Below are 27390 nucleotides of genomic sequence, written 5' to 3'. Positions count from 1 at the left end.
GGGATTGAATCCCACATTGCATGGGGCTCCTTGCTCAGCAGGGAGCCTGCTTCTCCCACTGCCTGCGGCTCCCCCTGCTTGTGCTCTCTCTCTCTCTGACAAATAAATAAATAAAAATCTTTTTAAAAAACTGGAAGTCAAGTAGTAGAAAACACCCGTGCTACCAAAATGTACATGGTCATTTTTGTATTTTAATAAAAGCCAAAGAAAGGAACATGAGGAATGTCTACTAAAGGAGGCAGAAGAGATTTCTGAGAAATTCTACAATACAGATGCCTACACAGTGCGTACAGTCCTAAGTCGAGGCTTAAAATGATATAGAAAATATTCATATCTGAAAAAATTTAAAGCCAGTAACTGACTTTACAAAAAGCCCAGAAACAAAAAGGGGATTTAAAATAGCTTTACACAGACCCCATTCCAGAAAAAGCCTTTTTTCTTTCATCATGGAAGCTGCCAACTTTTAATCAAAACCAAGTTTTGCCTGCTTTAAAACAGATCAATGCCAACATGTTAACCAGAAATTAGCAGAAGCAGAAATGCTAAAAAACAAAACAAAAAGATATCTGTTCAATAAAAGTAAATTTAACAGTCACAAATAATCTAATATTTACCTTTTAACCTGGAGGCATCACGCATATCCTTTACCACTTTTCCCAATTCTTCTATTTGTACTTCATCTTCTTCTGCAAGAAAAACATTTTTAATAGATCAGCCTCACTAAGCAAAAGTCAGGATCCAATGGAGCAATCTCTACAAATGTAAATCATTTGATGTACTCATAAGAATATTTCCTTTTCATATTGTTGACTAACCAAAAGATTAATTTTATGGAATGAATAAACCTTAAGATTATAGGAGAAAGGTGAGTTTTCAATTTCCATTAACAAAGAGAAACTGTGTAATCCATATTCCTAGAGATAACACTAAAAGACAAACTTCAGTTTTAGCTTAACCTTTCAAATGCTTGAGGATAAAAATACTGTACCAGATTAACTTCAGAGATTTTTCCAAAGCCAGATGGTTCTATAATTTCTAACACATGTTTATACCCATTTCTTACACAAGAACACACAGATACTAGATTACAAAGACAAAGTGACAAACACAGGAGACAGAGGCGGCTTTGCTTTCCTAGTCAGGAACAGGGAAACAGTCCAAGGATTTAGAATTACTGTAGTTTATGATCAGAGGATAGAATACAGATGCTATAAAATGAGGTATTGGGAAAGCATTTCTAAATTTGCCAAATGATAAATACCCTTTGATTTTTCAATGTCTTTTTGTAACCATCATAAAAGTACTTTTTAAAAACTTTAAATATACTTTAGAATATTAATGAGTCAATATGGAATACCAACAATAACCAAGAAGTAATTCTTCAATCTCACTAAGTACAGGAAATCAAAATCAGTTCTTTTTTTCCTTCTTAACACACCACGGTCAAAAAAAAATATCCTATGTCAGTAAATTTTAAATGTTTCTAAGTCTCTGTTGAGCTACTTAAGCAGTTCACTTGGTCATTCCCCCCCCTTTAGTCAGAGAAATTCAACTTTTATGATTTATACGTTGAGGTACTCTGTAAGATTTCATTTAGAAGAAAAGAATTCTATTGCTTTAACAGCACCAAATATAAATACAAAACTAAAAATAACAAGGTTTAAAACTTTGCAAACCACTGTATTAAAATAAGAATTAAATCACTTTGTACTAAAGGTCCAATGTTAAAAGAAGAAACAGTATGACAGATGGGGTACACAAAATTTTCAATATCATGTATATATTGGGATTTAGCTGGTAAAATAATCTACATTTTACACACTGTGTTTCTGCTTTATAAGTATATAATAATGAATAGGATACAGTGTATGGGGTTTTTATTATCACAATAATTTTATAGGTAACTGAGTTATTTTTATAGTTCATAAAATGATACCTTATTGGTCTGATTAAAGCAAATGCTATATAATACCTTCTCTGGTACGTGTTGCCTTCAACTTCCACTCACTCTATCAAGAGAAACTGAAGCTTTGCCATAAAAGAAAAGGGGGGGGGGAACCCCTACTATTCCTTCTATTTTGACCAATCCTCCCATCTCAAATATCTCAATAAACAAAACAACCAACACACTTAAAGTCCAAAATTACCAGCGTCACTTAAACAGGAGCTTAATGGAGAAAAAAGGGTGAGTAATTCTCACAGGGAAAGACAGTTCTTTGACCAAGACCCCAGACACATGCTCCTGTTACTAGGCTAGCTTACATAAACATTCCACGTACAAGAGTATGGTAATACATTTGTAACATCATGACGGAGTGGAAATGTTCACCTGTGGTTGTGTACTGCCTCTCTCTGCTCACAGAACATAAGCAGTAAATGATAGTCTTGTTTTTGAAATTTTAGTCTATGGTCTTTGTTTTACAGTACTTTTGTGAACTTATTTTTTGCTTTGTTTGAATCTTTTTTTTACTTGCTAACTAAGTAGAAGTGGTAGCCACCATCGGATGTGTTTTTATAGCAAATTAAATGAAAGCCTATTTCAACAAAACAGTATGGATATCCCAAGTAGTTTAATAAAAAACCAGAAGATATCTCTTAACATTTCCTAACAATCCCTTTTGTGTTCACTGGGATATGCCATTTTCCAGTAACATGTTACATAACTTGAAGATAGTCACAACGCATATTTGATCAACTTAGAGTAATAGTAAATTAGATATTAACATTTTTTTCTGTAGGACAAACAATCTGAGCTTTCTTTATATTTCCTAAATGTGTATATTGACATATCAACCAAATAAAAGATACAAGGAAAAATAAAGATTGATAGAAGATAGAACCATATTCTGGTATATTTTTTAATTTTAATATTTAGAGTACTTACCATCAATTGTTGCTAATTTCATTGCATCTAGGAATTCTCTTTTTTTCAAGTAATTATTCCTCCTGGACAGAGTGTTCCACAGGAGAGAAGCATTCATCTTCTCTTTGCTGAGATTATGGAGGTTTTCAATAGTCTCAGGCAATACTTAAGGGTAGATAACACACAAGTTTTAAAACATACTTGTCCAAGAAGCTAGTATGGTAAACTATTATCTGGACTAGTCAGGAATTAAGGTTTTTATGGTTAAGAAAAATAACAAATACAGCATAAATGATTGCCAATTTTCTTTTTTTTTTTAAAGATTTTATTTTTACATAATCTCTATACCCAGTTGGGCCTTGAACTCACAACCCCAAGATCAACAGTCCCATGCTCTACCAACTGAGCCAGCCAGGCACCCCTGCCAATTTTCAAATATTAAAACACAATAAGATATTTAGCATCAAAATTAGTGTGTCTTTGAGGATTCTGAAATATTTCAAGAACTTATAGTGACCCCACCCCTGAATAACCACTATAGAGTGATTTGCCTTGAACTATATAGGTTTGTAGACGTCTGAATTCATAAACAAGCCCAATTGATAAAAACATGAGTTAAATAGCTTTTACTCTACATCTCCCACCAAAATTCTTCCCTGGATCTTACTTTCTCTTCAATCTACCATTGCAGACCATGGGAAGAAAAATTTTTTAATTCCAAATTATTTAATAAATTCCAGAATTTAATGGAAGGTTTAATGTGTGTGGAGGGGTGAAATTATCTCGTTACAAATGTGTAGAAGATCACTTTGCTGCTGTATAGAGAAGGGACTCTCTGGAAGATCAGGCAGTTAGGAAGCTGCTGTAGTAGTTCAGAGAAAAAGATGACAGTGGCTTCAACAAGGGTAATAGTGATGAAGATAATAAGAAGTAGACAAATAAAGGACATGTTTTGAGAATGAAGCTGAGAAATATTTTTTTAAGATTTTATTTTTAAGTAACCTCTACATCCAATGTGGGGCTCAAACTTACAACCCAGAGATCAAGCGTCGAACGTCCTACCAACTGAACCAGCCAGGTGCCCCAAAGCCGAGATGAACTGAATGAGAGGCTGGGGCCACGAAGAACTCCTAGGTTGGAGAATTGAGGACCAGGGTAGATAGTGGTGTCAAAAACTGAGATAAGAGAGACTAGGGAAAGAATAAGATTGTTGGAGAGCAAGAATTCCTTTTTATACATACTAAGTATGAGATAAATGGGGAGTCAAAAGGACTTTAAACTTTAAAGTAGTAAGATTATTCAGGAAGAGGCTTAGAGAATGGGACTCAGAATGGATTCTGGGATTGTGCGAACATTTAAAAGTCAGCCAGAGAGGAAGCAGCCAGCAAACAAGACCAAAAAAGAAGAGCGATTTTTACAATGAAATGTTATTCAGCTACAAGAAAAAGGGAAATCTTGACATTAGTGACAACATAGATGGACCTTAAGGCCACCGTGCTTAGTAAGATAAAGCAGACAGAGAAAGACAAATACTGCAAGGTCTCATATCTAAAAAGCAGAACTCAAAAAAATTAGCTAATTAATTACATTTTTAAAAGCAGAGCTCAGAAAGAAAGTAGGATGGTGGTTACCGGGGGCTGAGAGGTGGAGAAATTGGGACTATGTTGGTCGAAGGGTACAAACTTTAATAATTAGAAGATGAACAAGTTCTGGGGACCTAATGCACAGCATTGTGATTATAGTTAACAATACTGTATTATATACTTGAAAGTTGCTAAGAGACTAAATCTTAGTGTTCTCACCACAAAAAAATGAAAGGATAATTACATTATAATTGCGTGATGTGATGAAGGTGTTAGTTAACACTATGGTGGTGATCATATTGCAATATATAAGTGTATCAAATCAGCACTTTGTGTGGCTAAATTTACACAAGGTTATATGTCAATTAAATCTCCATTTTAAAAAAAAAAGAGCCAATAACGTGGGATAAAAATTAGGAGATTACCCTATGATCCAGCCACTGCACTACAGGGTGTTTACCCCAAAGATACAAACGTAGTGAAGAGAAGGGCCATATGCACCCCAATGCTCCTAGCAGCATTGTTCCACAATAGCCAAATCATGGAAGGAGCCGAGATGCCCTTCAACAGATGACTGGATTAAGAAGCTGTGGTCCATATATACAATGGAATATTACTCAGCTATCAGAAAGAACGAATTCTCAACATTTGCTGCAACATGGACGGCACTGGAGGAGATAATGCTAAGTGAAATAAGTCAAGCAGAGAAAGACAATTATCATATGATTTCTCTCATCTATGGAACATAAGAACTAGGATGATCGGTAGGGGAAGAAAGGGATAAAGAAAGGGGGGGGTAATCAGAAGGGAATGAAACATGAGAGACTATGGACTATGAGAAACAAACTGAGGGCCTCAGAGGGGAGAGGGGTGGAGGAATGGGATAGACCGGTGATGGGTAGTAAGGAGGGCACGTATAATTATAATTGAGATGCCTACTTAAAACCAGGACCCTGGAAAGTCTTCTCATCTAAAAATTATGACTAAAAACACTTTGATCAACTTTTTAGGAATTCAAAAAGAAATTCTTGAAGAAACCGAAGTGAAGAAATTCTCTGCCTGAGGTATGAATGGGAGGGAATACATCTCCAACGATAACCTAAATCTCAAGGCTATCATGTGTGAGTGTTGGATTCAAAAATCAAATGATTTATATAATACATAAATTCAAAGCAAAGAATTAACATAAAACTGTCACAGCTAATTATCCTTATGGAAAAAAATTAAATTGGGTCCCAATTTCACTCCATACTTAAAAATCAATTTTAGGTGAATTACAGAGTTAAATATGAAAAAGAAAAACTTAAAAATTTTTAGAAGAAAATATCTGGAAATATCTTAATGTCCTCAAAAGAGAGACAGGCTTCTAACTTCTCTATAAAGGCAAAGTCATCTGCTAAATGTGAGAAGGGTAGAGGTTGGGGTAGGAATGAAAGTTTGAGAGAACAGAGATTTTAAATAGTTATTTCAGAGAGCGAAAAAATAAGCTAACTGGGGAGGAACAATCACATAACTCCTAGGCAGTGTCAAGGACCAGCAGACACTGATAATCAAGACTTTATAGTGGCACCTTATTCAATTTGCTCAGCTGTATAATTTTCTCTAGAAATGCTGTCAGCCACAAGGAAGGAAAGCAGCGTTGGGAGTTTTGTCAGCTAGGTGCAACAAAGGGGCAAGAGAGTTTAGGGTATTTGAGATACACAGACCAGAGATTTTAAACTGCATAAGAAGGAAACGTGAAAACAGGGAGAGACTGGTCGGTAAGGAGAAAGTAGAGGGGTAAATGGATGGAAGGTCTCAATGAGGTATACCAAACGAATAAGCAGTCTAATGAAGATATGAGCAGTCAAATGAAGAAAAAAGGAAAAGCAGTAAACATAAATGTGCAATATTAGGAATGAGAAAGGAAATATAACTACAGATATGAATAAGATACTATACTCTACAATTCTATGCTAATAAAATTTATCTCCATGAAACTGAAATTCCTAGGAAAAATGATCTAACAATACAAATAATCTCTTCATCCAATTAATCTACTGTTTCCTTATACAGAAAGCAAATTAAATGGATTTATAAGGTAAAATAACTTAATTAAAATGCAATATTACTCAATAAGCACAAAATAACAAAATGCTGCTCTTAACCCCAATTTTTTTTAAGTAGGTTCCACGCCCAGCATGGAGCCCAATGCGGGACTTGAACTCATGACCCTGAGATCAAGACCTAAGCTGCGATAGAGTCAGGTGCCTAATCAACTGAGCCATCCAGGTACCCCTAACCCCAGTTTTTAAAATATTAACTTCACTCCATTTAAAATATACATATATGACCTTATATTTCTTTAGAGTGAGCTTCTGAGTGGCAGAGACTGTCTTTCTCAGCTTACCACACTCACACTTAACATAAAGCCTGGTACATAAAATGGCTCAATAAATGTTACTGAATAAATTGGAAGATAGAAAAAAAATACTAACAGCTTAAAGTAGAAAATCTGCATATTAGTACTTAACTATAGTCACTAGATGGCATCACTTCCCCAAATTGGGGAGACATTTTAACTCTTTCCAAAATGGATTTTATATATGTCGTTCTAACCGCGTATATAGTAAGTGTGAGATTATGATAGCTTTCAACTCATTTGCACGTGGAAGTTGTTCTGGATTTAGGGATCATTACCAGAGAAGATTAAGGCCAAACATATCAGCAGTAAGCCAGGCATTTATTTGCCTGATAACCTGTAAAATGTCTTTTCGTATATTACATTCTTCTAAAATCTGTCACACCATTTGGTCCTCTAAAAGCACAAAATATGATGTTCTTACATACGTAATTTTTCAGAGAAGCGTTCCGTATTGGTCATCATCGTATCAATGAATTCTTTAAAATTTGCCTTTTTTGTTTCTAAAGGGAAAAGAACATTTTTTTCAGTATCTTCAAGTATTAAATTATTAAAACAAATACTGAATTATGTAAAATAAATTCTCTATTTAGGGAGATAATATAATTGTAGCCATCAGCTAATATCACTAAAAATATATGGGTATAAGAGGAAAAAGCAATTCAACTTACAGGGAGAAAGTAAATGCTGAAAATTGCCAGGAAAATTAATCAAAATCCTTCTAGTCACAAGTGTACAGTATTTTTACTTTTAACTTACATTACCTTGTCTTGGCCTTGCAACAATTCACTAAGATATGTAGGTGAAGAATTAGTATGTTATTTTACATATTTAGAAAAAATACTTATACATGATATCATGGCATTTTTCCAAGGTCACAAAAGGAAATACAAGATCAGAGATTAGAAGTGAGCTCTCTCGACTTCTGCTTTCTTCCACATCAGGCTACCATTCACATTGCTATTTTTATTTCAGTACACTACTGAAACTGTTAAATACTTTAATAGTCATTTTATACTTAGAAAATGTCTCTCCTTGATTATATGTAATATCCCAATATTAGAATGGATTAAAAAATCTCTAAGAATTTTCTAAGGCCACATTAAAGGTTTTCTATAAATATAAATAGCTTTTGATAACTCTACTCCTATGCTTACCCCACTTAAAAAAATTCTAATTCTAATCTATAAAAAGTAAGGCACAGCCTATTTTCTTATTCCCAAAATTAAACATCTTTGAAAAGTTTACTTTAAGGAACACCAAATCACTTTGTATTCTTAGCCAAATATTTAGAGACTTAAAAAAAAAATGAGACTTAAAAAAATTCCGGGGGAATGTTAGAGTTAATGAAGATTTACATTCACCAAAAGGAGCATAAAACTTTCTAAAGCAATAGATTTTCTTATTTTTTATAATGTCTATTTGATACACATATGTTTCAGCTGAACCACTGAACCCACCATCCATTTGAAGAACATTATTAATAACATTACATCTGTTTCTGTACTTCTCCCATTCCATTCTGTTTCTCTACAGAAAGAGCATTGGTGAATTTTCAAATATGCCAATCTCTTGTTTTTTTACATATAACTTCAAAAAGGATAAACAAAATATTCCTTAATTTTGTTTTAGAGCTCGACAAAAATTATCAGATTGCTATAGTAATCTGAAACTTGCTTTTTTCATTCAATATTATATTTCCAAGAATCATCTATAATATACTGTTTTCACTAATATTTACACTATTAGTATTCCATTATGCACCAATAGCAAATACCACAACTTATTTATACATTCTATCACTGATCATGTTGTTTCTTTTCTTTTTTCCTTTTTTTTTGTTTGCTATTAAGATCAGTGCTGACCATGAACATTTTTTTTTAAAGATTTTATTTATTTATTTGACAGAGATAGAGACAGCCAGTGAGAGAGGGAACACAAGCAGGGGGAGTGGGAGAGGAAGAAGCAGGCTCATAGCAGAGGAGCCTGATGTGGGGCTTGATCCCATAATGCCGGGATCACGCCCTGAGCCGAAGGCAGACACTCAACCGCTGTGCCACCCAGGCGCCCCTGCCATGAACATTTTTAAACATGTCTCCTTGTACATCAGTGCAAGAGATTTTCTGAGAGCTATAGCTAAACGTGGATTTTCTAAGTCATGAAGTATGAAAAACATTCATTTCAAAGTTCTTTTACAACTTTTGCCTTATTTACCAATAATTAAATTAACTGACTTACTAATTTTTACCAATCTAGTGGGTATAAAAAGATACTTCACTGTAGCCTAAATTTGGCATTTCCCTCATTACTAATGATATTGAGAGTCCTTTCATATGATTATTAGCAACTTGTGTTCCTTCATCTGGCAATGGCTGTTCTTGTTTAGCCATTTTTCTATTGGGTTGTTAATTTATGGGGGTTCCTTATATATTCTCCACAATGATCTTTCGCTGTTATGAGTGTCGCAAGTAATCTTCACTCCATTTGTGGCATCTATTTTCATTCTGTTTGTATTACCCTTTAATAAAGAAAAATCTTTAATTTAATACAGTCAAATTTATCAATCTTCTCTTTTCCAGTTAGTGATTTTGTATCTTAACATTAATCCTTCCTAACTACAAGTCAGAAAAATTTTCTTCTCTTTTTCTAAAACTTTTTTTTTTACTTTTTATTTTTTTTATTTTATTTTATTATATTATGTTAATCACCATACAGTACATCCCCAGATTCCTTTGTAAAGTTTGATGCTTCATTAGTTGCGTATAACACCCAGTGCACCATGCAATACGTGCCCTCCTTACTACCCATCACCGGTCTATCCCAATCCCCCACCCTCTCCCCTCTGAAGTCTTCAGTTTGTTTCTCATAGTCCATAGTCTCTCATGTTTCATTCCCCCTTCTGATTTACCCCCCTTTTCTTTATCCCTTTCTTCCCCTACCGATCATCCTAGTTCTTATGTTCCATAGATGAGAGAAATCATATGATAATTGTCTTTCTCTGCTTGACTTATTTCACTTAGCATTATCTCCTCCAGTGCCGTCCATGTTGCAGCAAATGTTGAGAATTCGTTCTTTCTGATAGCTGAGTAATATTCCATTGTATATATGGACCACAGCTTCTTAATCCAGTCATCTGTTGAAGGGCATCTCGGCTCCTTCCATGATTTGGCTATTGTGGACAATGCAGCTATGAACATTGGGGTGCATATGGCCCTTCTCTTTACTACGTCTGTATCTTTGGGGTAAACACCCAGTAGTGCAATGGCTGGGTCATAGGGTAGTTCAATTTTTAACTTTTTAAGGGACCTCCACACTGTTTTCCAGAGTGGCTGTACCAACTTGCATTCCCACCAACAATGTAGGAGGGATCCCCTTTCTCCACATCCTCTCCAACAATTGTTGTTTCTTGCCTTGTCTATCTTTGCCATTCTAACTGGCGTAAGGTGGTATCTCAGTGTGGTTTTGATTTGAATTTCCCTGATGGCTAATGATTTTGAACATTTTTTCATGTGTCTGTTAGCCATTTGTATGTCTTCATTGGAAAAGTGTCTGTTCATATCTTCTGCCCATTTTATGATTTGTTTATTTGTTTCTCGTGTATTGAGTTTGAGAAGTTCTTTGTAGATCTTGGATACCAGTCCTTTATCTGTGGTGTCCTTTGCAAATATATTCTCCCATTCCGTGGGCTGTCTCTTAGTTTTTTTGACTGTTTCCTTGGCTGTGCAGAAGCTCTTTATCCTGATAAAGTCCCATAAGTTCATTTTATCTTTTATTTCTCTTGCCTTTGGCGATGTGTCGTGAAAAAGGTTGCTCTGGCCGATGTCATAGAAGTTGTTGCCTATGTTCTCCTCTAGAATTTTGATGGATTCCTGTCTCACATTGAGGTCTTTCATCCATTTGGAGTTTATTTTTGTGTATGGTGTGAGAGAGTGGTCAAGTTTCATTCTTTTGCATGTAGCTGTCCAATTTTCCCAGCACCATTTATTGAAGAGACTGTCTTTTTTCCACCGGATGTTTTTTCCTGCTTTATCAAAGATTAGTTGCCCAAAGAGCCGAGGGTCCATTTCTGGGTTCTCTATTCTGTTCCATTGGTCGATGTGTCTGTTTTTGTGCCAGTACCATGCTGTCTTTGTGATCACAGCTTTGTAGTACAGCTCGAAATCCGGCATTGTGATGCCCCCAGCTTTGTTTTTCCTTTTCAACAGTTCCTTGGAGATTCGGGGCCTTTTCTGGTTCCATACAAATTTAAGGACTATTTGTTCCAGTTCTTTGAAAAATGTCCTCGGTATTTTGATCGGGATAGCATTGAAAGTGTAGATTGCTCTGGGTAGTATGGACATTTTAACTATGTTAATTCTTCCAATCCATGAGCATGGAATATTTTTCCATCTTTTTATGTCTTCCTCAATATCTTTCAAAAGTGATCTATAGTTTCTAGGATATAGGTCCTTTACGTCTCTGGTTAAGTTAATTCCAAGGTAACGTATGGTTTTTGGTGTTATTGTAAATGGGATGGATTCCCTAATTTCTCTTTCTTCAGTCTCGTTATTCGTGTATAGAAATGCAACTGATTTCTGGGCATTGATTTTGTATCCTGCCACCTTACTGAATTGTTCTATAACTTCTAATAGTTTGGGAGTGGATTCCTTTGGGTTTTCCATATAGAGTATCATGTCATCTGCAAAGAGAGACAGTTTGACTTCTTCTTTGCCGATTTGGATACCTTTGATCCCTTTTTGTCTTCTGATTGCTGTTGCAAGGACTTCTAGTACTATGTTGAATAATAGTGGCGAGAGTGGGCATCCTTGTCGTGTTCCTGATCTTAAGGGAAAGGCTTCCAGCTTTTCCCCATTGAGAATAATGCTTGCAGTAGGCTTTTCATAGATGGCTTTTATGAGATTGAGAAATGTACCCTCTATTCCTACACTCTGAAGGGTTTTAATCAGGAAAGGATGCTGTATTTTGTCAAATGCTTTTTCTGCATCAATTGAGAGGATCATATGGTTCTTGAGTCTTTTCTTGTTGATATGATGTATCACATTGATTGATTTGCGAGTGTTGAACCATGCTTGCATCCCAGGTATGAATCCCACTTGGTCATGATGGATAATCCTTTTAATGTACTGTTGGATTCTATTAGCAAGGATCTTGTTGAGGATTTTGGCATCCATATTCATTAGAGAAATCGGTCTGTAATTCTCCTTTTTGAGGGGGTCTTTGCCTGGTTTGGGGATCAAGGTAATATTAGCCTCATAGAATGAGTTTGGTAGCTTTCCTTCTGTTTCTATTTTTTGAAATAGCTTTAGGAGAATAGGTATTATTTCTTCTTTGAATGTTTGGTAGAATTCCCCAGGAAAACCGTCTGGGCCTGGAGTTTTATTATTTGGAAGGTTGTTTATCACTGACTCAATTTCTTCATAGTTAATTGGCCTATTTAAGAAATCTATTTCTTCCTGTTTCAGTCTTGGTAGTTTATAGGTTTCCAGGAAGGCCTCCATCTCTTCCAGATTGTTTAGTTTTTTGGCATATAGCTGTTGATAAAAGTTTCTAATAATCCTTGCAATTTCAATGGTGCTGGTCGTGACCTCTCCCTTTTCAGTCATAATTTTAATAATCTCAGTCCTTTCTCTTTGTTTTTGGACAAGTTTTGCCAGTGGTCTGTCAATTTTATGGATTCTCTCAAAGAACCAGCTTCTAGTCCTGTTGATCTGCTGTACTGTGCTCCTGGTTTCTAATTCATTGATTTCTGCTCTAATCTTGGTCAACTCCTTCCTTGTCAGTGGGTTAGGCCTGTCCCTCTGTTGCTGTTCCAGTTTCTTGAGGTGAGAATATAGAAACTGCATTTTAGATTTTTCTATTCTTTTGAGTGAGGCTTGGATGGCTATGTATTTCCCCCTTAGGACTGCCTTTGCAGTATCCCATAGGTTTTGGACCGTTGTGTATTCATTCTCGTTGGTCTCCATAAATTGTTTAATTTGTTTTTTGATTTCCTGGTTTATCGAGTCATTCTTGAGCAGGATGGTTCTTAGCCTCCAAGTGTTTGAGTTTCTTCCAGGTTTTTCCTTGTGGTTGAGTTCCAATTTCAGAGCGTTGTGGTCTGAGAATATGCAGGGGATAATTTCAATCTTTTGGTATTGGCTGAGACCTGTTTTGTGTCCCAGAGCATGATCTATTCTTGAGAATGTTCCATGGGCATTTGAATAGAATGAGTATTCTTTGGTTCTGGGGTGTAGTGTTCTATATATATCTATGAGGTCCAACTCGTCGAGTATGGCATTCAAAGCCTTTGATTCTTTGCTTAGTTTTTGCCAGGGTGTTCTGTCTATTTCTGATAGTGGGGTGTTGAGGTCCCCTACTATTACTGTGTTCTTATCTATATGTCTCTTTATTTTGGTTAAGAGTTGGCTTGTGTATCTTGCTGCTCCCCTGTTGGGGGCATATATATTAATAATTGTCATATCCACTTGTTGAATACTTCCTTTAAGAATAATATAGTGCCCTTCTGTATCTCTCTCTATGGCCTCTAGTTTAAAATCCAGTCTATCTGATATGAGAATTGCTACTCCAGCTTTCTTTTGAGGTCCATTTGCGTGGAAGATGGTACTCCATCCCCTTACTCTAAGTCTGAATGCATCTTTGGGTTCAAAATGAGTCTCTTGTAGACAGCAAATGGATGGGTCATGTCTTTTTATCCAATCTGCAACCCTGTGGCGTTTTATGGGAGAGTTTAAGCCATTTAGATTGATAGAGATTATTGACAGATATGATTTTAATGATGCCATTTCTCTTTAAAGTCTTTGTATCGGTTGTGACTTGCTGCTCTGTATCACTCTTGGGGCCTTTTTACCTTTATAGAGCCCCCCTTAATATCTCCTGTAGGGCTGGTTTCGTGGTTACGAAATTGGTTAATGATTGGCGATTTTGGAACGTCTTTATTTCTCCATCAATTCTGAATGACAGCTTTGCTGGATAAAGGATCCTTGGCTGCATGTTTTTCTCTGAAAGAGCTTTAAAAATGCCCCCCCAAGCCTTTCTCTCATTCCAGGTCTCTGTAGACAGGTCTGACGTAATCCTGATACCTTTGCCTTGGTACGTGAGAAATTTCTTTGCCCTGGCCGCTTTCAATACTGTATCCTTGGATCTAATATTTGCGAATTGCACTATGACATGCCGTGGCGTAGGTTTGTCCTGGTTGAGCTTGGATGGGGTCCTCTCTGCCTCTTGGACACGAATGCTTGTTTCCCTTGCTAGATTAGGGAAGTTTTCAGCTACAATTTGTTCAAATATCTCTTCTAGACCTCTGTTTTTCTCCACCCCTTCAGGGATGCCGATGATTCTGACATTGGATCGTTTCATAGAGTCAGTAATCTCCCGTAATCTACATTCGTGGGCGTGGATTTTTTTAAGACCAGCTTCTATTTTCGTTTTTTCTTCTACTAACCCATCCTCCAATTCGCTAACGCGTTCCTCTGCCTCGGTGACCCTGGCCGTCAGAGCCTCTAGTTTTGACTGCATTTGGCTCATAGAATTTTTAATTTCTGTCAGATTCGCTCTCATTTCTGCCCTTAGGGATTCTATATTCTCAGCAACGCTTTCTCTGATGCTTTTTTCAAGTTTACTCATCATCTTGACCATTGTTGCTCTGAATTCCATTTCTGATAATTGGGATACATCCATATGTATTAATTCTGTGGCCGAGGCCAATTCTGTGGCAGAGGCCACAGACTCATTATCTTTTCTTTGCTGGGGGGGACTTCTCCTTCTCGTCATTCTGATGAAGAGAGATTGCAGGGTTGTCCAGAGCCCAAGTGTTGACTGGGACCCAGGCCGTGCGCCCTTGTTTTATAGAGATCTTAGGGATGTGGGCTTCTTCCTTAAAGAGTTTATTTATTTATTTGAGAGAGAGAGAGACAGTCAGCAAGAAAGGGAACCCAAGCAGAGGAGTGGGAGAGGAAGAAGCAGGTTCCCGGTGGAGAAGCCCGATGAAGGACTCCTTACGGAGCGTTGTGATCACACCCTAATCCGAAGACAGGTGCTTGGTGACTGCGCCACTCAGGCGCTCCGGGTTGTGGGCTTCTTGATTTTTCAGCCTGCCTTCTGGGGGAGGGGCCTGCCTGCAGGTACTCAGAAAACCCTGTTTGGGTAGAGTCTCTGTGTCCCTTGCGAGGGGGGATGGGGATGGGCACCCTGTGAGCCGGTATTTCCGGGCTTTTGTTCTCTGGCGGCTTTCCCTGGCGGTTTGCTATGCCTCTTCTGAGAGAGCAGCAGCGGCTGAAATTCAGCCTCTGTCTCAGAACAGAGGGATCGCGGATCGTTCTCCACTGATGTTCTGGCCACTTTAACTCTGTTTCTGTTGGTGCTGCTCAACCCTGCAGCATCCCGGGCTGTGCGCCCCACACCCGGCGTCCCAGCCCTCACTTCCAGGGCCGGCACGTCTCTGTCCTTTGTGTTTCCAACCCCGCCCGCCGCCAGCCGCCCCGCGCGGGCTCCCGGAGCTCCCCGTCTCAGTCTGGTGTCTCACGGGTGCTGACCGCGAGTCCGCCTGCTCCCCCGTGCAGGTGGCCCTCCAGCCGCCAGCCGCCCCGCGGACGCTCCCGGAGCTCCCGGTCTCAGCCTCGATCCAGTGAGCACACCGGAGCTCCGGAGCTCCGTGAGATGCTTGGTGGTGCACGCTCCCGGCTCACGGACTCAGTCTGCCGTTTCCAGAGTGCGGGTCCGCGGTCCGCCCGCTCCCCGGTGCAGGTGGCCCGCCAGCCGCCCTGCGTGCGCGCTCCTGGAGCTCGCGTTCTAAGTCTGCTGTCTCGTGGGTGCACCGCGAGTCCGCCTGCTCCCCCGTGCAGGTGGCCCGCCAACCGCCAGCCGTCCCGCGTGCGCTCCCGGAGCTCCCTTCTCAGCCTGCTGTCTCAAGCGTGCGGGTCCGCGGTCTGTCCGCTCCCCCTTGCAGGTGGCTACCGCTTCCCGGCGCCCTGACACGGCGGCTCCCTCCCCCTTCTGTTTAGCTTCCGATATCTGTGCGCGGTTTCACGGCTCCCCGCTTCGTACCTCGATACTCAGCGCTGGAGATGTTCATTTGTAGAGATCCAGATGTATCTTCCTGCGTCTCAGGCTGATTCCGTGGATATTCCTGCTGGTCTGGTACCTATCCAGCTCAACTCAGGGGACCAGCTGAAAAAGGGGTCCCCTACTCCTCCGCCATCTTAACCTCCCCCTCTAAAACTTTTACTGTTCACATCTGGAAATTATTATTGAATATGATACACAGATAGGGATCTGATCTCATTTTTTGCATTTCAATAATTAATTATTCCAGCATCATTTATTAAATGGTGTTTTTCCCCCAAGTAATGGCCACCTCATTATGTATGTTTCCATATATGTATGTGGATATGTTTGGGAGTTTCTCATCCTGTCCTATCAGTCAATTTCTCTATCCCTGTGCTATTCTCACACATTTTATAATGAGTTTTGACATTAAGGAGAGCAAGTCCCCTCCAACACCACTCACACACCCCTATACACATGTTTTCTTTCCTCAAGAGTGTTTTAGCTATTCTTGGCCTTTGTTCATTCATACAAATATTAGAATCAACTCATCAAAAAAAGTCAAGATTTTAACAGAATTGCTTTGGATAAATAAATTAGGAGAATTGACTGTCTTGGGTCTCTGAATTTATGAATATGGGATATATTTCCATTTATTTAGGTATTTTATAATATCTTAACAAAGTCTTATCATTTTCTTTACATAGGTCTTACATATCTTATATTCCTATTTTTTCACTTTTTTAAATTTTTTATTATGGAAAATTTTAAATGTACACAAAATAAAAAATATATTGTAATAAAAGCTCATTTACTCTCCCCCTAGTTGCAAATATTATCAATTCATGGCCATTCTCATTTCACTTAAAACACCACCCATTTGTCTACTTCACTACCACCCATTCGCTTTAGAAAAGTTGCTGCTAAGTTATAAGGGTGAAACTAGTCAAAGTTAGTTATTTATAACTATTTATAACAAAGTTAGCTAGTTACAAAGATCAACACTAGTACCTTCATTATGAATTGTGGGCTTTGACATAATAAAGAGTCTTTTGTCCCATTTAATGCCTTTTGTCCTGACCTCTACCTTGTCAGAAAGCAAAATCAGAAACCCTACTTTCTTTTTGTTTGAGCATTTACCTTTGGGAAAAAATGTCTGAAAAGATGGTTATTACTGGTTATTTCTGGGTAATGGGATTTTGTGAGTTTTGTGTACTTTTGAGTATTTTTCTGTATTGGTTTAATTTTAATGACCATTTTTCTAATAAAAATAATAGTCATTATTCTGAGGAGAAAAAATTGCAAAGTGACCCTCTTTCATATGTGTAAACCCAGTTTTCCTGAAAATATATCACTTACCATTAGCTTCAGTCAGCTCTTTGATCTTCTCAAATTCTGGCTTAGAAAGGTAAACTCCAAAATCCTGAAGACAAGTATTCAGATCCTCATAATCCATATTTTCATCTTTAATTTTATCAAGGGCTTTAATGACATCAGTCAACACTGAAAACAAAGCAGTATGCTATTAAGTATTAAATATAAGACAAAAAGAAAACACCAACAGTAAGATGAATTTTATTTTAACACTAAGTTAACAAACAAGAACTTCAGAAACGTTATGTATAAAAAGAATTACCAGAATTCTTCATAATACTGAAAACCAGCAAAGTATAAAATCAGAGCCAAAAATACATTCTACTTGCCATAGTCTCTGTATCTAAGGAAGTGCCAATTTAATTGCAATTTAAATGCATAGAAACAAAAATATTATACAATTTCCTCATTTGATTTTCTAATAATTTAAAATTTCCTAGCAGTCTGTTTCTCCATAGCAAAAACACAAGTAGAAAATGATGACATTTACTCCAAATGATGAATTGGGGTAAGTTTTCATAGTGATACATGGCTCAGTCTTTGGTAAATTTATCTTAGTTTATCTTCTGTATATATAAATATTATTACTTGGAAATAACTATCCTATATGTCTTTTTATAATACTTTGGAATATATGCTTCACAAATTTGGGCAGTATTCCATTCATTAAATTTAAACAGATAAATTTTTACTGCAATGAAAACTTTCTTAAAATAACTTGCAAATATATAGAATTATTAAGGGGGTTGATAGATACATGCACGTGTGTGTGTGTGTGTGTGTGTGTGTGTGTAAACTTTGGAACAAATTAAACTCAAATAGACTTTCTTTAATAGAAGATTAGGATAGGTAAAGTGAGGAAGCTGGGCATTGGAGGGCATTAAAGCCATTATCAGGAGGCGTTAATCAACTTTAGGCAATCACTGGAAATCATTATAGATTGCTAAATAAAGAAATGATTATCAAAATGATGTCTGAATTAGATGATTCTTAAAAAGATGATTTTTATATATAAATATGTACAACAAGATACGTGTTACTATTTCGTGAAAGGAATTTTTAGGTGAAAGAAATTCTCATTTAAAAGCAAACAGCTGATGAGTAACATAAGCAAGATGGTTGAGTAGGAAGCATTGGACCCTTCTTCCCACAAACACACTGATTGAGCAGAAACTCAAAAATAAATTCCCTTTATGAGAAATCAGAAACTAACTGAAAGGCTCTTATACCCCAGGAGAAGGCAAAACCAGATGCACTGAAGCTGGTAGGAAGATTTGGGACAACCTCCTGCAAAAGCTGGAGACCCTGCCCCCAGTGCAGCACCATATGATCCAGAAGAGCTCCCAGCTTCACCCAAGGGAAAGGGGCCATTGGTTCACACATCTACCAGTCCAACTTCTCCAAAAGGCCTCCCCAGATGACTGGCTCTTGTCTTGCCAATCTTGGAGCTCTGATGATTCTAGGACAGCCTAGTTGTTTACATAGAATAAAGGTAGTGGCTTGGGCTGGTAGATACCAGTGATCCTCTCCTCTGCTGAGCACAGAGTAGATTAAAAATCTCAGCTCTTGGTTTCCCCCTGGAGAGGGAAGAGTTTATCCATGTATCCAGCACCTCAGCTTTTCAAGAACCAGCATGTGTCTTGTCAGTCCTGGAGCCTGGGGAAGGCCCAGAGAATATCTGGCTGGACTGACTGGTGAGGGTCTTCTCCTGTACAAGGCCAGTATGTGAAGACTGAGAAAGCAGTGTGCTTTGTCTATTGCACAGACATCAACACACCAAAGTCCAAATGGAAATTTCATAACTAAAAAATATAATAACTGGAATAAAAAGCTCAGAGGATGGACTCAAAAGCTGAAGGGAGGACAGAAAGGAAAGAATCAATGAACTGAAAGACAGCAATAGAAATCACCCAATGAACAACACTGAGAAAACTGACCAAAAAATGAATAATTTCAGGGACCTGTAGGAATATAAAAACAATCTAATTGGGCACCTGGGTGGCTCAGTTGGTTAAGCATCTGACTTCAGCTCAGGTCATGATCTCAGGGTCCTGGGATTAAGCCCCACGTTGTCCTCCTCGGGCTCCCTGCTCAGCTGGGAGCCTGCTTATTCCTCTCCCTCTGTCTGCCGCCCTTCTCATGCCCCACTTGTTCGCTCTCTCTCTCTCTCAAAAAATAAAATAAAATAAAATAAAATAAATCTAACATTTATGTCCCAGAAGAGGAGAAAGAGACCATGGTTAAAAAGGTATTCAGGGGCGCTTGGGTGGTGCAGTCGTTAAGCGTCTGCCTTTGGCTCAAGGCATGATCCCGGCGTTACAGGATCGAGCTCCACATCAGGCTCCTCCACTAGGAGCCTGCTTCTTCCTCTCCCACTCCCCCTGTTTGTGTTCCCTCTCTCGCTGGCTGTCTCTCTCTGTCAAATAAATAAATAAAATCTTTAAAAAAAAAAAAAGAAAAAAAGGTATTCAGAGAAATAATGCCTGAACATTTCCCAAATATTTAGCAAGAAACACTAGCCTGTAGATCAAAAAAAAAAAAAAAAGTGAACCTCAAACAGGATAAATCCAAAGAAATCCATGTCAAGAAACATCATAATTAAGCTTCTAAAAATTAAAGACAAAGAAAAAAAATCTTGAAAGCATCCAAGGAAAAACAATATATGGAAAGAAAACCAATCTGAATGACAGGATTTATATCAGAAACCACAGAATCCAGAATAATGTGGCACAATATTTTTCAAGTATTGAAAGGAAAGTACTGTCAACCTAACATCCCATACTCAGAAAAAATATTCAGGCATGAAGAAGAAATCAAGATGTTCTCAGATGAAAGAAAACTAAGAGAATTTGTTGCCAGTAGACCTATGAATGGCTAATGAAATTTCTTTAAACAGAAAGGACAGGATAAAAGAATGAACTCTGGAATATCAGGAAAGAAGAAAGAAAATGGTAAGCCAAAATATGGGTAAATATAGTAGGCTTTCCTTCTCCTCTTAAATTTTTAAATCAAGTTTAATGGTTGAAGCAAAAATTATAAAACTGCCTGAGGTGGTTTTAAATAAATGTAAAAAAATTATTTAAGACAATTATATCATAAATGGGGGAGGGATATAAGAGGAGATAAGGCTACTGTATTTCACTTGAACTGGTAAAATGATGGAACCAGTAGACTGTGATAAGTTATGCATATATAACGTAATACCTGGAACAACAACTTAAAAAGCTATACAAAGAGATACACTCTGAAACACTACAGATAAATCAAAATGGAATTCTAAAAATGGGCAAAAGTTTGAATACATATTTCACCAAAGATATATGAATGGCTAGTAAGCATGTGCAAATATACTTGACATTAGTAGTCATTACGGCAATGCAAAATAAAACTACAATGAAATTCCACTACACGCTTACTATAATGGTTATAAACAAAAAGATAATAACAAGTGTTGAGAAGGATATGAAGAAACTAGAATCTTCATACATTGCTGATCAGAATAAAAATGGCATAACTACTTTGGAAAACAGTTTGGCAATTTCTTTAAAAGCAAAACATAAATTTACCACATACACTAGTAATTATTCTCCTATGAATCTACCCAAGAGAAACACAAATATATGTCTGGTGTCTGGTAGGCAAGTATGCAAATGTTAATTTCAGCATTATTCATACCAGTCCCAAACTGCAAATAAGAAATGTCCGTGAACTGGTGAACCATCAACAAAATAAAGTATATCCATAAAATATAATATGGATTTACTTAGTAATAAAAAGGACAAACTACTGATACAGACAACAACATGAATTAGCCTCAAAAAAAGTGAAGGAAGTCAGGCACAAAAGACCACATGTTATATGATTTTGTTTATATTAAATGTAAAAAAAGAGGCAAATTTATAGAGATAGAAAGCAGATAAGTGGGCACCTGGGTGGCTCAGTCAGTTAAGCAACTGCCTTCAGCTGCAGTCGTGATCTCAGGGTCCTGTGTAGGGTTCCCTGCTCCACAGGGAGTCTGTTTCTTCCTTTCTCTTTGCCCCCCACCCTGTTCATTCTCATTCTCTCTCAAATAAATAAATAAAATCTTTTTAAAAAAAGAAAGTAGATTAGTGGTAGTCTGGGGATGTAAGTAGAGATTTAACTGCAAATGGGCACGAGAGATTTTAGGAGTGATGGAAATGTTATAAAACTTGATTGCGTCCACTTCTGGTCCAATTTCCAAAGAATTGAATGCAGGAGCTCAAAGAGATATTTGCATACTCACATTCACAGCAGCACTAGTCACAATTGCCAAGAGGTAGAAGTAATACAAGTGTCTATGAATGAATGAAAGGTATACAAGCGCAATGGAATATTAGTTAGCATGAAAAGGGAAGGAGATTCTGACACATGCTACAACATAGATGAATCTTGGGCGTATTATGATAAGTGAAATAAGCCATTCACAAAAAGACAATACTGTTATTTTTCCACTCAAATATCCAGAGTGGACAAATTCACAGAAACAGAAAGTAGAATGATGGCTGCCAGAAGCTGGAGAGGCAGGGATAGGTAGTTGTTTAATGGGTACAGTTTCAGTTTTGCAAAGTGAAAAAGTTCTAGAGATTGGTCATAAAACAATGTGAATATATTTAACCCTAACATTATTGAATTGTACACTTACAAATGGTTAAGATGGTAAATTTTATGTTATGTGTTAAATACTACATTTAAAAATAAAATTTAAAAATAGTATAATGGGAAAGGGCGGGGGGGGGGAAGGAGGGCAGTTAGCTGTGACCAAGACATTACCTCAAAAAACAGCAATGAAACAATGACTGAGTTGGTGAAAAAATGATTGCACAGTGAAGCATTCAAGAAATTGATTTGATAATAGTGTCTTCAAGAAATCCAGACACTTAAGAGCTTACGTTCATCAGAAACGACAAATGATAGTGTAGCTTTTAACGTGAGACTTTTTATCTAAGTATAAGAGAAAATCTTTTCCTTTGGATTAATTTTTCCTTATCTGAGAAATCTTTTGGGAAGAGATGAAAAGCTTATCTTTCTTCTTTAGTGTATGAATAAAAGGAAATAAAAACAGCAACCCTTATTATCTTTCACTTCTTTAAATCTTGCTGGAAAATATTTAATTATTTGTATAAAAAAATAAAATCATAGCAAAAATTTTAAAACTGGTTTGTGGTAATAGTTGTATGACTGCAAATTTCATAAAAATTGCATAGGTGAATTTTATGTATGTAAATTGTACACCAATAGAGCTGTTTTTAGAAATGGTCCAAAACAAAAGCAAACCAAACCAGTATTTCATTCAAACAAGTTCCTTATAAAAAATTAAAAATCAGGGACACCTGGGTGGCTCAGTTGGTTAAACGTCTGCCTTTGGCTCAGGTCATGACCCCAGTGACCTGTGATCAAGTCCCGCATTGGGCTCCTTGCTCAGCGGGAGTCTGCTTCTCCCTCTGCCTGTCCCTCTGCTCCCCCTGCTTGGGCCTTCTCTCTCTCTCTCTCACACACACACAAATAAATAAATAAAATCCTTAAAAAAATTAAAAATCAAATCATCCATCAATTGCTAAGAATGGAGCTAAGTACCCATTTCACCTCCTCACTTACTTACTATTACTGTACATTTATGTAGTACTTTACAGTTTTTAAAATCCATATAACAACCCTGTGAGATAAGCAAGTTAGCTATTATTACCTTGATAGAGCAAGTCTTTAAAAAACTGGCAAATGGCTTGCCTAAGGATTTCAGAATTATTTAGTCTCTATCTGAAAAGCAAACTCAGTTCAGTTGAACCTAACTCTTTTCAACCTAACTGCTTCTTTCCTCCAAACCATTTTAAAATAAACTTCCCACCTACCATCATATTCAGGAACACTTTGCTCCATGGAGAGAGCATTCATAAAGTCATCTAAGTTCACCATTCCACTTTCTGTAAAATAAAGAGTTAGATTACGCATTCTGTTGTGCTTTTGCATAAAAGGCAAATTCATATTTTAATACAACTATGAAAGAATTACCTCTCCTTCTCTTCGTCATCATCCTATCAAGTCTTCATACCTTGTCTCCCTAGATGAGTCCTTCTAAATAAGGTCAGTTCATTTCATTTCAACAATTACTCAACAATTTTTAAATATCTACTATAAAATGCAATGGACTGAGTTAGGTACTCAGTTCTTGATAGATACAGGAAAAAGGAAAAGTGCCCATATAGATGGACCATGAGAAATTTGAATCTATTTCATACCATCAAGAAAACCCAGTCAATATGCTATCCTTTAAGACACCTTGACAATACTAACCAGGTCTTACAGACCCAAGTGTCCCCATCTCTATACCTAGTATGCAGCTGATCCAAATAACTATCTTTTTTTAGGTACAAACCCTCCACAGTGATCATACCAATCCTGATAAGCAACAGAAAGGGCTCAATAATTTTAGTAGCACTTACTCCTTAGATTTTTTTAAATCAAATCTTCTTTTCTATTTGCCTTAGCTAGGAAATTTTGTTCAGGTTCTAAGAATTCATTTCTAACAAATTCCCAAGTCAGTGTTTCCCCAAAATGTTGCCTCTGCCCTCTCCTCAACTGAACTTCTGCTGTGGACAGTTCTTACTTAATGATAAAACAACTTCTCTAATACAACACTTCCTGGAAACTTAAACTCAGCCCTGAATTTAGGCTGGTGACTGGGATATGCCATTTAACATCTAGTTGCTAACTTCCTGCCTTTTTGTTTAAGTAGCACTAGCCCTAAATTCCTAGTTGCAGCACTCTTCCATTTTGGAATCTCCAATTATTTCTTCTTGGATCCTTAGGCTATTTGCTTAGAGATTTTTGTACATCTTAGATATTGTGGTCTTACTGCCTGAACCTCCCTACAACTGGATCAGACTTCTCCAGTACCTGTCCCATACTAGAAGGCATAGCTAGGCATAGTCATGGAGTCTTACATAAAAAATTGAGATATAATAGGCCTATCTCCTCCAAATCAATCCATTAGGTCAGACTTTCCAGGAACTTTTTTTTTTAATAAACTACTTTCCATTTTTATATCTGTTCCTTTAGAATCTTCTTTAGCAGGGCCCATTCTGCTCCATTCCTAGCTGAGAGAACTTATAACATCATTTAACAGTATCCCATAAAAGTATCTAAATTTCTCAAAAAGTTTGGCATTATCAGTCTCACCATGTTCACTAGTGTCTGTCACAATCTTCTTGAACTCTTTGTCTGATAAAGTAATTCCTATTGAAGGTAAAATGGACTGAAGTTCTTCTGCAGCAATGTAATTTTCTTGGAGTTTATTGATAGCGTTACATATGTTTTCTAAATATACAAAATGTAAAGTATTATTCAGCAACAGAATTTATGTGTCTTAAGCAATAATTAGTACCCAAAATCTTTATCTAGTAATCAGAAAGCAAGTTTTATCTACTTAATGTTATTTCATAGGACTGCTTTTTTCTTCATATTTCTGTTGTATCTTACATTATATCTAAATATTTCCCTTACACTTCAAACAGAAAACAATCTTGAAAATTCTATAAACATTTATAAACTACTTGTTTGGAGGAACAACCTGTTCAAGTGGCCTACCCAATGCTGCTTGGTTCTCATTAAAATATAATGAATGAGTTCAAGAGATCAAAACGCCAATGTGCTCAAATTCTAGGATTCCAAGCAAAAAATGAGAGTTCTTCCCCTTCCCATCACTTTAGTCTACCACACTTTCAGTTCACAATCTTCAAAATCATAAAATTTTAGAAGCAGTTATAAATGGCCATGATGAGCCATCTAATATCATGCACTGAGATGGGCACAATATCACTTTGGTGGTATTCCAGCTAAAAATGCATAGCCTGAACTTATTCATGAAGAAATACAAGAAAAACCCCAAATGAGGGACATTATACAAAATAACTAGTCAATACTCTTCAAAAGTGTCACAGTCATGAAACCATCCCAGAAAGGAGGAGACTAAGGACACATGACAACCAAATGTAATGTCTGATCCTGGATGAGATCTTGAACCAGAAAAAGAACATTTGTGGAACAAATGAAAAAAATCAAAAAAGGTCTTCAGAATAGTAAATAATATTGTATCAGTGTTAATTTCCTTGTTTAGTGCATTTACTGCGGTTATACAAGATCTTAACACCTGGGAAAACTAGACAAGTATATAGGAATGTCTTTACTTTTGTGTAATTATTATGATTTTAAAATTATTTTAAAATTAAAATTAAAATTGTTTTTTAAATGTAAATCATGTGACAGTCACATTTCATAGATGCTCAATTACCATCAATTTATTTTGAGAAGTTATATTAGATAACTATTTCACACTTCTCTATACTCAGAACATTAAGTATGGCAATGAAATTTGATTTTAGTGACACCAGGAAGATAGATAACCACTTTCTTCCACAGTCGTCTTCTACTCACTGGCAAAATGCCTACTAGTCCATTATTCCTTTAATCAGGGTTTTAATTCTTCTTGGAATATAAAGAACTCAGAAATAGGAATGAGACACAGAGTAACAGTAGTGTACTAGTAAAGGAATCAAGATAAATATTGTTGTGCCTCCTTAATAGAGCACACTCACTTCTCAACTGAGTTATTGAAAACATGCATTACTGTATAAGAATCACTAATACGTCACTAGGCACTCATTTTAACAATTACATGTAATATGAAATGCAATAAAAAGGTCACTACATTTCTTTAAAGAAAATAAACATGACTTAAGTAACTTCAGCCAAGGACTACAGGAAAGAGCATTTAATTAAGTTTCATACACAGTATTTCTGTGATAGAGGTACCACAGAAGGAAGAAAACGTATATTGGTTGGGAAATCTTGCTCATCTTTGAGGAAGACGATAAAGCCCTGGGAAGCTGAGATGTATAATATTAATTTTCTTTTGATATTCCCACATCCATAAGAGATAATATTTGAAGTACTATCATATCATACTGGATATGGATATCACATATTATGGATATCATATATTTAAATTATATAAATATCATATATTTAAATTGAGTAAAAATTTCATATAGACTTCTTACATACTTTGTTAAATAAATTATAAAATAACCATATCCAAAAGAAAACAGGCCCACTGTTTTCTAGGGAACTTGAGTGAGTCCAATTAATCACTGAATAAGCTTCTTGGTCAAAGTTAGGCATCTGAAAAAGGGAACATCTGGAAAGGCACAACGATCAAAACCACAGTGTTATATGCGCTGGCCTACAGACCAGAAGTGGCAGCTACTCAAAAGTACTGACAATTGAAATGCATACAATTATCTAATAACTGATTAATTCAGCTTGTTTCTGTGATAACTCAAGAACTCAAGGACCTACATTTTGACTTATGTATACGATACTGACCCAGAGCATTCACTGCAGCTTTTTCCTTCAATGAAACCTGTTTTAGGGGGCTGGAATGCCTTCTCACAGCTGGCTTCTGACATTTGGGGATACTAAAAGTATCACTTTTATCCAGAGACTTTTTGAGGCTCGTAATACTCTTCAAGTTATGTGGTATAGACTTTGAGTCATGAATTTCAATCTTCTCTGAAGGTTTCTTAAAGTTTATACCATCCTTTGAATATGGTTCCTGGAATCCTGTATTGCTGCTATCAACGCCATTCAGGAACTTTTTTATTTGCAAAGGATTTTTTGATCTTTTAAGTCCAAGGTAATCATTATCCTCCATTATTTTATGATACTGGAGGTTTTTTCTATTTAACTTTGGGAATAATGATGGTTCAAACAGCCTGGAAGATAAAATGCTTTTCTTCCTATATTGTAGATAGCATTCTGACATATTTGATAACTTTTTGTTAGAAGTAGATTCATCCAAGGGTGACCATTCCATAATTGCTAAGCAAGAGAAACATGTTTAATTATTTCATTTACCTGTACAATTTGAAATGTTTTTTTTTAAATAACTAAATCCTCATGAAAGCTATTCAAGAAATTATCAGTTGCTTAAATACATAAAATAAAGTTAACATCTTAAAAAAATTACAGAGGTGATAACCGAAAGATTGAACTATTAACTAGGTTAAATGTAATCTTCTGGTTTAATATAGTTAAATTCTTCCATCCAAAGC

General features: G+C 36.7%; 1 protein-coding gene across 1 annotated transcript in view; it reads right to left on the bottom strand.

The window, feature by feature from the left end:
- EFCAB3 (EF-hand calcium binding domain 3) overlaps nt 1–27084 on the bottom strand; it is a 337832-nt gene extending 310748 nt beyond the window's left edge. The window contains exons 1-7 of the mRNA XM_034640938.1: nt 26663–27084; nt 24458–24595; nt 23131–23202; nt 17249–17392; nt 7276–7350; nt 2885–3028; nt 615–686 (exon numbers count right to left, since the gene is read on the bottom strand). Of these exons, the coding sequence (XP_034496829.1) occupies nt 615–686; nt 2885–3028; nt 7276–7350; nt 17249–17392; nt 23131–23202; nt 24458–24595; nt 26663–26990 (973 nt within the window). The 5' untranslated portion in view covers nt 26991–27084. The remainder of the gene's footprint in view (nt 1–614; nt 687–2884; nt 3029–7275; nt 7351–17248; nt 17393–23130; nt 23203–24457; nt 24596–26662) is intronic.
- Nucleotides 27085–27390: the final 306 nt, after the last annotated feature.

This window comes from Ailuropoda melanoleuca, chromosome 13 (assembly GCF_002007445.2).
Source record: "Ailuropoda melanoleuca isolate Jingjing chromosome 13, ASM200744v2, whole genome shotgun sequence".
NCBI classification, from domain to species: Eukaryota; Metazoa; Chordata; class Mammalia; order Carnivora; family Ursidae; genus Ailuropoda; species Ailuropoda melanoleuca.
This window is presented reverse-complemented; position numbering and strand designations above follow the sequence as displayed.